Source organism: Bubalus bubalis, chromosome 6 (genome assembly GCF_019923935.1).
Source record: "Bubalus bubalis isolate 160015118507 breed Murrah chromosome 6, NDDB_SH_1, whole genome shotgun sequence".
Taxonomy (NCBI): Eukaryota; Metazoa; Chordata; class Mammalia; order Artiodactyla; family Bovidae; genus Bubalus; species Bubalus bubalis.
The window spans coordinates 9,288,846-9,301,528 of NC_059162.1; the positions used below are offsets into that span (position 1 = coordinate 9,288,846).

Consider the following 12,683-nt stretch of genomic DNA (forward strand, 5'->3'; position numbering starts at 1 on the left):
CTCAGGCAATTTCTTGGGATGGGATTAGGGCCATTCCCCCATCCTGTCAATGGAGAGCTAAGTGCCAGTGAAAGGGCTCATGGTCTGTCCATTATCAACAGCAGGCACAGTGTAAAGATAGGACTAGAGCATCAAATGCCCAAAGATGACTGCCTGACCCATCACTCTATTCAGCCAGGGTTTGGGTATTGAGTTTGAAGTGAAAGTTGTTCAGTCATGTCTGACTCTTTGTGACCCCATGGACTGTACAGTACATGGAATTCTCCAGGCCAGAATACTGGAGTAGGTAGCCATTCCCTTCTCCAGAGGATCTTCCCGACCCAGGGATCGAACCCAGGTTCTCCCGCATTGCAGGCGGGTTCTTTACCAGCTGAGCCACAAGGGAAGCCCAAGAATCTTCCCAACCCAGGAATCAAGCCAGGGTCTCCTGCATTGCAGGCAGCATGCATTCAAATTCTTGTTTGATCATTTCCTGTGTAAATTTGCACCAAGGCAATAAAACTTTCTGAGCCTCAAATTTCTCATCTCTAATATAATCAAACCCACTCTAAGGAGCTCTGAAAAGTTGAATAGTATTATATATGTGAGACAATCTGGCTCCATTATGCTCACCAGTGAGATTCTCTAGCTCCCATGGAGACAGTGCTGTTTTGTCCCAGAAGCTTCCCTTCATGTGAATCCAGAGAGACTCTGAGGCTTTAGGGTAGCTCAAGACCACATTCCCCCAGGAGATGAGGTCAGAAATAGATCAAATGGCTGAAAAAGTTCTGGTTCAACCCTGAACTCCCAAGACTGGGAACATGAATGTACCCTAAGCAAGGGCAATGTTTCAAACAACTACCGTTTTGGGGCCAGACAGTGACATGAGGTTGACAAGGTCCCGGGAGAGCAGACCAGAGTTCTTCAGCCATTGACTGTGTCTTCTTGTGTTAACAGCAGAGACTGTGAGTAACTTAGAGTACGCTTCCTTCTCTTCAGGGAATACTGTGTATGCTCAGGTCACCCATTCAAACAAGGTGAGTACTTTCAGCTTTATACTCCATCATGGTCATTATTTTTACAGTAATTATTCATGAACTTGTCACAATCATCTGACTAAATCCAAACGATGCCCACCACTGAGGTGAAGTGAAGACAGTGACAAGAGTTATATGTCTGGGACCTTCTACACCCTTTTGCTCTCACGCCGGTGGAATGTTTACTCATACCCTGCTTTACATTGCTTAATCTAACTATGTAATGTATCAGTAAGTCATGTCCCTTCAGCTTACTTACAAGCTGCCTGGAAGTGAAAATTATGTCTTCCTCTCTCTTCCCCTGTGTCTTAGCATGAAGCCCAGTAAATATCTGCTGGATGGATAAAGTTCAGTTAAGTTTGAGAGTTCCCAAAGGACACAATTCTGTATCAGGGGACTTCTCTTCCTTTTTTAGGGGAAATAGCAGGGCTCAGAAGAGCCTCTTAAGAGAGAAAGAGTGACAAGAATTGGCAATCCCTCAACTGTGAAAGACACTAAAGGCATGAGCAGCCCTCAATCGTCCCCTCCCCTCTAGCGACATAACAGGATGGCCTTGGTCAGGCATCAGGAACTCCCCGCCATGCATCAGTAATTCCTCATCAGCCCCAAAATAAAGCACCTGCAAATGGTGCATTTCTAAATAACACTACACATCCTGGGAGACCAGTTCCACATCTAATGAAAAATAAGTCAAGAGAGCCAGCATTCTTCAATAATGGAAGCAGTGGTGTAGCTAGAAATCCTGGATTCCACAGCAAATCTCCCCTCACAAAGCCCTTTACAGATGCTTGCAAAGTAGGCTCTTTTTTTTTTTTCAATTTTATTTTATTTTTAAACTTTACATAATTGTATTAGTTTTGCCAAATATCAAAGTAGGCTCTTTAAAGATAGCAAACAAGAAAAGATGCTCTCACCTTAGTTATTTCAATTGCCTTTCCAGTTTTCTCTTGATGACAAGATGAATCACTCACAACAAACCAAGAATCTAATCTCCAACAAATTTGCTAACTTTTTCTTTAGCAAAACATGGTACTTTGGAGAGTTTCAGAGGTTTTGATAACACCCTAGATACACCCTAATTCATTTAAAATGCCAAAAACTATGAGCACAGGGGACTTCTGTTATCATCAGGCTTTTTATTCCAAGCAGAGCCATTCTTAAGATGAGGTATTCCTAGTCCAACAGTTCTCCATGCTCAAGGAGACCCCAATGACATGATGACCAGGCTATTAGAAACACAGGGGCAAAATGGAGCAGGCAATACCTCCAGTTATAGGTAGTAAAGATCTGAGACCAAGATGTAATACAATGACCATCTGGTAGTGTAGGTTAGGTGTTTTGTTGTTTTGTTTTGTTTGACTGCCCTAGGTATTCGTTGCTGCTCAGTTTCTCCAGTTGCAGTGAGCAGGGGTCACTCTCTCTAGGTGCAGTGTGTGGGCTTCTCATTTTGCAGTAGCTCCTCTTGTGACAGAGCATGAGCTCTAGGGTGCACAGACTTCAGTAGTTGTGGCGCATGAGCTTGGTTTCCCCATGGCATGTGGGATCCTCCCAGACCAGAGATCAAAGTCATGTCCCCTGCCCTGGCAGGCAGATTCTTAACTGGTGGACCACAAAGGAAGTCCCTGTAGGTTAGTTCTTAAAAATGGAGGAAAGAGAGTAGAGTTGGATGCAGGACAAGAATGCTTTCTTTCCCTCACACCACCTGCCAACAAGGTCACCCTTCTGTCTTTCTCTGGCTCATGAGCCCACTGGTTTGCTGGAGCATTGTGCTTCAGTTTGGGGCTCAGGAAAGGTGACTGATCGTTCACAAATTTGAGAGCTAGTGGTGCTTGATTTCCAGTTCCTCTTGCTAAACACTCCATAGCCCTCCTCCTGAAGAATTTTGACATCATCCCTCTTTCGTCACACTACCTTTCCCAAGAATATATCTGTTTGCATGCGTTTATATCTCTTTATGTGAATATATGTATGCATGAGTACATATCTCTTTATGTAAGCCAAGTCAATATGATTGTGTTCTGCAGGAAACAAAAATCCCAAAACCTGTGAAAACCTATGACTCCACCACAATTTACTCTGAAGTTAATCATCCCCAGGAGGTAAGCCCATAATTGCCAGCTGTTCTTACACTCTTATCTCTCTTCTCACACCTAAGATTTCACAAATATAGTAATAGCAAAGGGACCATTTTACAGATGCCAGAAATACAGGCTACAGAAAGTCTCAGGACACACCTAAAACACGTCCAGGAAGTTATCTTGTATTAATATTAAGATCACCACACTTAGCTGAGTTTTTAACTTACTTTTTAAAAATATAGATCTGTTTGTTTATTTTTTTGAAGTATAGTTGATTTACAATGTTATGCCAATATCTGCTGTACAGCAAGTGATGTAAGCTACTTATTTTTCTTTTAATTTAATCTTACCTTAGGCTGTGAATATCCCTATCTGCCCATAGTGATTTCCAGACACCTCTATAACCACGAGAAATGGCCTGACACTCTGGTTTCTATTGACCTTCTTTATTTTTCTCTTTTTCCTATTAGAGAAAGCCCATTTATACCAAGACAGCTGCCCATCACAACGTCGTGTAAGTTTCTGAAAGACTTCAAAGAAATCTCAGAATTACATATCTGATCCTGATCCCATGAGAAAGAACAGAGCTTGGTTTCTGCCTGACAACACAATTTGAATATCTAGGATTATCAGACTTGAATCTGCTTACCCTCATCAAACATTTAAGGAATAACATCATTTCCAGAATGTGACCCAAATAACATTTTCTAATCTGCTCCAGGCCAAAATATACATCATATAATACACCTGCAAAAATTCTCAACAAGATACTAGCAGTCTGAATTGAACAATACATTGAAAGGATCATATACCATGATCAAGTGGGATTTATCCCAGGGATGCAAGGATTTTCAATATCTGCACATCAGTCAGTGTGATACACTACATCAACAAATTGAAGGATAAAAATTATATGATCATCTCAATAGATGCAGAATAAGATTTTGGCAAAATTCAACACCCATTTAAGATTTTTTAAAAAACTCTTAGGGAGGGTGGTGGGAGGGGGGGTTTGGTATGGGAAACACATGTACGCCCATGGATGATTCATGCTAATGTATGGCAAAAACCACTACAATATTGTAAGATAACTAGCCTCCAATTATAATAAATAAATTTCTTTAAAAATAAATAAATAAAACTGAAAAAAAACCCTCTCCACAAAGTGGTCATAGAGGGAAACTACCTTAACATAATAAAGGCTATATATGACAAACCTTGGAGAAGGAAATGGTAACCCACTCCAGTATTCTTGCCTAAAGAATCCTGTGGACAGAGGAGCCTGGTGGGCTGCTGTCCATGGGGTCGCACAGAGCTGGACATGACTGAAGTGACTTAGCATGAGACAAACCTGCAACTAACATCATGATCAACAGTTAAGCTGAAAGCTTTTCTTCTAAGATCAGGAACAAGACAAGGATGTCCACTCTCACCACTTTTATTCAAAATAGTTTTAGAAGTACTAGCCATGGCAATCAGAGAAGAAAAGAAAAGAAACCCAAATTGGAAAAGAAGTAAAATCATCACTGTTTGCAGATGACACGATACTACACATAGAATATTCTAAAGATGAGACCAGAAAACTACTAGAGCTCATCAAGGAATTTGGTAAAGTTGCAAGATACAAAATTAATGCAGAGAAATCTGTTACATTTCTATACACCAACAACAAAAGATCAGAAAGATAAATTCAAGAAATAATCCCATCTACCACAGCATCAAAAAGAATAAAATACTTAGGAATAAACCTACCTAAGGAAACAAAAACCTGTACTTCAAAAACTATAATACACTGATGAAAGAAATCAAAGACCACACAAGCAGATGGAAACATATATCGTGTTCTTGGATTGGATGAGTCAACATTGTCAAAATGACTATATTACCCAAGGCAATCTATAGATTCAATGAAATCTCTGTCAAATTACCAATAGCATTTTTCACAGAACTAGAACAAAAAATCTTAAAATTTGTATTAAGACACAAAAGACCCTGAGTAGCCAAAGAAATCTGCAAACAATAAATACTGGAGAGGATGTGGAGAAAAGGGAACCCTCCTACACTGTTGGTGGGAATGTAAATTCATACAGCCACAATGGAGAACAGTAAGGAGTTTCCTTTAAAAACTAAAAATAGAGCTACCATGAGATTCAGCAATTCCACTATTGGGCATATATCTGAAGAAAAAAGTGGTTCAAAAGAATATATGCACTCCAACATTCATTGCAGCATGATTTAAAATAGCCAAGACATGGAAGCAACCTAAGTGTACACCAATAGAAGAATAGATAATGAAGATGTGGTGCACTTATACAATGGAATATTACTCAGCCATCAAAAAGAATGAAATAATGCCATTTGCAGCAACATGGGTGGACCTGGAGATTATTATACTAAGTGATATGCAGCTCTTTTTAACAAATGATACAAATGAACTTATTTACAAAGCAGAAACAGATTCACAGACTTAAAGAATGAACTTATGGTTACGGGGGAAAGGGTTAAAAAAAAAAGAGTCTGGTTATTGACTTTCTCTTAGGTAACTAAGCAAATGGACTCATGGTTGGCAGAGAGGTTATAATTCAGAAGACAACCAGTTCTCTCCTTTTAGAAAGCAGCAGGACTGTAACTCACTGGGAGGGAATACAGTGTGCTGGTTATGTGTATTTTCTCTGGAGCTGACCCCATGGTCATATCATAATACATCATTACTAGATGTATCTCCTGGAACATGTTACCTAACCTTTTCCAGCTTCGGTCTCCTACACTGAAAAAGGAGGCTAGCAGTGGATCAGCCCTATTATACAAATGAAGGACTTAAGTTATCACTGGCTTCAGTCCATGGTGTGTGTCACAAAGAGTCAAAGACAACTGAGTGACTAAACTGAACTGAACTCAGCTTCTCTATAACCAGGCCCTTTGGACTCGACCTCCAATTAGTAGACCTCTCCACTTTTCTCCAAATCTGCAACCACCATCCGATGTACAACCATTATCTTCTCAACCTGAATGCTACAATAAACTCAGAGCAATTCTCCCCAATATTTGCTCTTGGCTCCCTCCAATCCATTCTCCATGACATAGCCAAAGCATTGTTTTTAACATAAATCAGATCCTTCACTTGGCTGCTTAAAATATTTCAAGACTTCATAATGCACTCAGGATAAAAGTTGAATATACATGGCTTTAGACAGTCTGGCCCATCCCACCCTCAACTAGCATCATTCTTCCTCCACTATCTCTATTTAGCCTTTTAGATCTTCTTTTATCTCTCTTATTAGAGGAAAGAATGATCTATGTTCAGTTCAGTTCAGTTCAGTCGCTCAGTCGTGTCCAACTCTTTGCGACCCCATGAATCGCAGCATGCCAGGCCTCCCTGTACATCACAAATTCCCAGAGTTCACTCAGACTCGCATCCATCAAGTCAGTGATGCCATCCAGCCATCTCATCCTCTGTCGTCCCCTCCTCCCCCTGCCCCCAATCCCTCCCAGCATCAGAGTCTTTTCCAATGAGTCAACTCTTCGCATGAGGTGGCCAAAGTACTGGAGTTTCAGCTTCAGCATCATTCCCTCCAAAGCAATCCCAGGGTTGATCTCCTTCAGAATGGACTGGTTGGATCTCCTTGCAGTCCGAGGGACTCTCAAGAGCCTTCTCAACACCACAGTTCAAAAGCATCAATTCTTCAGCGCTCAGCTTTCTTCACAGTCCAACTCTCACATTCATACATGACCACAGGAAAAACCATAGCCTTGATTAGACGGACCTTTGTTGGCAGAGTAATGTCTTTGCTTTTGAATATGCTATCTAGGTTGGTCATAACTTTCCTTCCAAGGAGTAAGCAGTCTTTTAATTTCATGGCTGCAAGTCACCATCTGCAGTGATTTTGGAGCCCAGAAAAATAAAGTCTGACACTGTTTCCACTGTTTCCCCATCTAGTTCCCATGAAGTGATGGGACCGGATGCCATGATCTTCGTTTTCTGAATGTTGAGCTTTAAGCCAACTTTTTCACTCTCCACTTTCACTTTCATCAAGAGGCTTTTGAGTTCCTCTTCACTTTCTGCCATAAGGGTGGTGTCATCTGCCTATCTGAGGTTATTGATATTTCTCCTGGCAATCTTGATTCCAGCTTGTGTTTCTCCCAGTCCAGCATTTCTCATGATCTATGTTAATAGACCTATTTACTTCTGCCTCAAGGCCCTTCCTCTGCCTGCCTGGCTCCTCCTTATTTTTAGGTGTCAGCTTACCTATGTCACATTACAAGAGAGACCTTCCCAGGCCCTTCTATCTGAAATATATCCCCCTATTATTCTATCACACCTTCTATGTCATTTATTATGTCATTAAATATTTATTTTCATTTGTTTAATGTCTGTTTTTCCTACTATACCATAAGCTCTTCAAGAAGAGGGACCATGATAATTTTATCACCGTATCCCTAACATATAGCAAGTGTTCAATAAATATTCTTAATAAATAGATAAAATGGAGTTGTTTATGAAGTAATGGAGTTTTGTGAGAATTAAGTAAAACAATTCACCTGAAACTCTTAGCATTATGGTTAGCAAATAAAAGAGCTCAATCAATTAAGAGTCAGCCATCATTATTGTTGTATTCTTACTGTTTGTTATTATTATTACTAAATTACATTCACCTGAACTAATATAATCTTACAGGTCTTCAGCACAATAAGAAAGGAAAAATGATACACTGTCTGTGTATACCGTTTCCACATTATTTCCTATCCTGTCTCTGCTCAAATTTTCTAATTCCATTCATTTACCTCATCTGAGAAATAATCCTCCTTTTTCCCAGGGTTGAATTCTCCAATTTTTAAAAAAATGTTTTATTGAGGAACAACCGACATACAAAAAGCTGTGCATACTTAATGCAAATAGGTTGATGAGTTTGAAGATAAGTATACATTGATGAAACCATAATCACAATCAATACTGTAAATAGTAATATATCATCACATCCAAAAGTTTCCTCCACTGTCTTTTTAATTTTTAATTTTTCATGTGTGATAAGAGCACATAAGATCTGCCCTCTTACACTTTTAAGTGTAAATGCAATGTTCTTAACTATAGGCTCTATGCTATGCAGTAGATCTCTGGGACTCATTCCTCTTGCATAACTGAGCCTTTGTATCTTTTAACCAACACCTTCCCTATTCCACCTTCTCTACTCCCCCTCTTCCTATACCTTGGTCACCACCATTCTACTCTCTTCTTCTATAAGTTTAATTGTTTTATATTACTCATATCAATAGGATTGTATACTCTTGTTTTCCCACTTCTAGATTATTTCACTTAGCATAATGTCCATTAGGTTCATCCATGAATTTCATGTCCTTTGTATATATATACTCAGAAGTGAAATGGCTGGATCACGTTGTAGTTCTATTTTTCAATTTTGAGGAAACTCTATACGATTTTCCACAGTGGCTGTACCAATTTATATTCCCACCAGCAGTGTACAAGAGTTCCCTTTTCTCCACATCCTCCTCACCAACATTTATCTTTTGATTTTTTTCATCAAAGTATAGTTGATTTACAATGTTGTGTTAGTTTCAGGTATATGGCAAACTGATTCAGATATAGATATATAGATATTCTTTTTCAGATTCTTTTTCATTTAGGTTATTACAAGATATTGAATGTTGAACTATACCAGTTCCTGTGCTGTACAATAGGTCCTTGTTGTTTGATTTTTTAAAATAATTGTCATCCTAATGGGTATAAGGTGATGTCTCATTGTGGTTTTGGTTTGCATTTTCCTGATGATTAGTGATGTTGAGCATCTTTTCATATACCTGTTACCATTTGCATGGAGTATCTTTTACTAACCCTTTACTTTCAGCTAATGGCTATCCAGTGAGTCTCTTGTAGAATGAATATAGTTTGATCTTTTTATTGTATCCATTCAAGCACCTTTAAGACTTTTGATTGAAAAGTTTAGTCCACTTACATTTAAATTAATAAGTAATTATTGATATGTAAGGACTTACTACTGTCATTTGTTAATATTTTTTTATTTTGCTGTTTTTTGTTCTTTTCCTCTCTTTGAAAGTGAAAGTGAAGTCATGTCCGACTCTTTTCGACCCCATGGACTGTAACCTGGCTCCTCTGTCCATGGGATTTTCCAGGCAATAGTACTGGAGTGGATTGCCATTTCCTTCTCCAGAGGATCTTCCTGACCCAGGGATCTAACCCAGGTCTCATGCATTGTAGACAGACGCTTTACCGTCTGAGCCACCAGGGAAGTCCTCTTTATGATTTGATAATTCTTTGTATTTATATGATTTGACTTCTTTCTCTTTTTCTTTTGTGTATCTTCTTTAGGTGTTTTTTTGTGGTTACCCTGAGGCCTATATATAGCATCTTATAATAGTCTATTTTAAGCTAATAATAGTTTAACTTTAGTTGCATGCAAAACTCTTCATAGAAGAGTTGCATTCAAAAATTTCTAATTACATAGTTTGCTATTGATGTCATAATGCAAATTTTAAAAATTTTGTCTCCATTAATAGATTTTTATATTTATGGTTAATACCTTTATCTTTTAACTTTTACTAGAGTTTTTTTTTATTTTATTTTATTTTTTTAACTTTACAATATTGTATTGGTTTTGCCATATATCAAAATGAATCCACCACAGGTATACATGTATTTCCCATCCTGAACCCTCCTCCCTCTTCCCCCCCCATACCATCCCTCTGGGTCATCCCAGTGCACCAGCCCCAAGCATCCAGTATCGTGCATCTAACCTGGACTGGAGAGTCATTTCATATATGATATTATACATGTTTCAATGCCATTCTCCAAAATCATCCCACCCTCTCCCTCTCCCACAGACTCCAAAAGACTGTTCTATACGTCAGTATCTCTTTTGCTGTCTCGTATACAGGGTTATTGTTACCATCTTTCTAAATTCCATATATATGCGTTAGTATACTGTATTGGTGTTTTTCTTTCTGGCTTACTTCACTCTGTATAATAGGCTCCAGTTTCATCCACCTCAATAGAACCGATTCAAATGTATTCTTTTTAATGGCTGAGTAATACTCCATTGTGTATATGTACCACAGCTTTCTTATCCATTCACCTGCTGATGGACATCTAGGTTGCTTCCTTGTCCTGGCTATTATAAACAGTGCTGTGATGAACATTGGGGTACACGTGTCTCTTTCCCTTCTGGTTTCCTCAGTGTGTATGCCCAGCAGGGGGATTGCTGGATCATAAGGCAGTTCTATTTCCAGTTTTTTAAGGAATCTCCACACTGTTCTCCATAGTGGCTGTACTAGTTTGCATTCCCACCAACAGTGTAAGACGGTTCCCTTTTCTCCACACCCTCTCCAGCATTTATTGCTTGTAGACTTTTGGATTGCAGCCATTCTGACTGGCGTGAAATGGTACCTCATAGTGGCTTTGATTTGCATTTCTCTGATAATGAGTGATGTTGAGCATCTTTTCATGTGTTTGTTAGCCATCTGTATGTCTTCTTTGGAGACATGTCTATTTAGTTCTTTAGCCCATTTTTTGATTGGGTCATTCATTTTTCTGAAATTGAGCTGTAGGAGTTGCTTGTATATTTTTGAGATTAGTTGTTTGTCAGTTGCTTCATTTGCTATTAGTTTCTCCCATTCTGAAGGCTGTCTTTTCACCTTGCTTATAATTTCCTTTGTTGTGCAGAAGCTTTTAAGTTTAATTAGGCCCCATTTGTTTATTTTTGCTTTTATTTCCAATATTCTGGGGGGTGGGTCATAGAGGATCCTGCTGTGATGTATGTCAGAGAGTGTTTTGCCTATGTTCTCCTCTAGGAGTTTTATAGTTTCTGGTCTTATGTTTAGATCTTGAATCCATTTTGAGTTTATTTTTGTGTGTGGTGTTAGAAAGTGTTCTCGTTTCATTCTTTTACAAGTGGTTGACCAGTTTTCCCAGCACCACTTGTTAAAGAAAAGCTAACACCTATCCTACTCAAACTCTTCCATAAAATTGCAGAGGAAGGTAAACTTCCAAACTCATTCTATGAGGCCACCATCACCCTAATACCAAAACCTGAAAAAGGTGCCACAAAAAAAGAAAACTACAGGCTAATATCACTGATGAACATAAATGCAAAAATCCTTAACAAAATTCTAGCAATCAGAATCCAAAAACACGTTAAAAAGATCATACACCATGACCAAGTGGGCTTTATCCCAGGGATGCAAGGATTCTTCAATATCCATAAATCAATCAATGTAATACACCACATTAACAAATTGAAAAATAAAAACCATATGATTATCTCAATAGATGCAGAGAAAGCCTTTGACAAAATTCAACATCCATTTATGATATAAAAAAAAAAACTCTCCAGAAAGCAGGAATAGAAGGAACATACCTCAACATAATAAAAGCTGTATATGACAAACCCACAGCAAACATTATCCTCAATGGTGAAAAATTGAAAGCATTTCCTCTAAAGTCAGGAACAAGACAAGGGTGCCCATTTTCACCATTACTATTCAACATAGTTTTATAAGTTTTGGCCACAGCAATCAGAGCAGGAAAAGAAATAAAAGGAATCCAAATTGGAAAAGGAGAAGTAAAACTCTCACTGTTTGCAGATGAGATGATCCTCTACATAGAAAACCCTAAAGACTCCACCAGAAAATTACTAGAACTAATCAATGAATATAGTAAAGTTGCAGGATATAAAATCAACACACAGAAATCCCTTGCATTCCTATACACTAATAATGAGAAAATAGAAAGAGAAATTAAGGAAACAATTCCATTCACCATTGCAACGAAAAGAATAAAATACTTAGGAATATATCTACCTAAAGAAACAAAAGACCTATATATAGAAAACTATAAAACACTGGTGAAAGAAATCAAAGAGGACACTAATAGATGGAGAAATAGACCATGTTCATGGATTGGAAGAATCAATATAGTGAAAATGAGTATACTATCCAAAGCAATTTATAGATTCAATGCAATCCCTATCAAGCTACCAATGGTATTCTTCACAGAGCTAGAAAAATAATTTCACAATTTGTATGGAAATACAAAAAATCTCGAATATACTAGAGTTTAAAATGACTTGTGTGGCACTATTACAATCCTACATTATTCTTCCTTGAGTTACAATGGGATTATTTCCCCAAAAGCCCAGTGGAAGTTGAAAATGTCATAAGCCAAAAGGCATTTAATAAATCTGCTGCTGCTACTGCTGCTAAGTCGCTTCAGTCATGTCCGACTCTGTGCAACCCCATAGACAGCAGCCCACCAGGCTCCCTCATCCCTGGGATTCTCCAGGCAAGAGCACTGGAGTGGGTTGCCATTTCCTTCTCCAATGCATGAAAGTGAAAAGTGAAAGGGAAGTCACTCAGTCTTACCTTAAACTGCTCAGGATATTCACGTTAACCTACAGATGGGCAAAATCATCTAACACAAGGCCTATTTTATAATAAAGTATTGATGAATTCTCATGTAAGTTATTAAATACTGTACTGAAATAACTGAATGGACATATGGGTACGGAATGGTTATAAATGTACCAGTTATTTGCCATCATGGTCATGTGGCTGACTGGCA

The 12,683-nt window shown here is 38.5% G+C and overlaps 1 protein-coding gene across 8 annotated transcripts in view; it reads left to right on the top strand.

The window, feature by feature from the left end:
* The window catches only part of SLAMF6 (SLAM family member 6), a 43,965-nt gene that overhangs the window by 16,818 nt on the left and 14,464 nt on the right, over positions 1 to 12,683 (top strand). For 4 of the 8 annotated variants that reach the window (XM_025287521.3, XR_006551561.2, XR_006551563.2 and 1 more), the window contains 3 exons: positions 937 to 1,016; positions 3,041 to 3,115; positions 3,565 to 3,608. In XM_025287521.3, coding sequence (XP_025143306.2) covers positions 937 to 1,016; positions 3,041 to 3,115; positions 3,565 to 3,608 — 199 coding nt within the window. Of the gene's footprint in view, positions 1 to 936; positions 1,017 to 3,040; positions 3,116 to 3,564; positions 4,088 to 12,683 lie in introns of those variants that run through there. The other 4 variants (XR_006551562.2, XR_006551564.2, XR_006551566.2 and 1 more) reach the window with 2 other exon arrangements.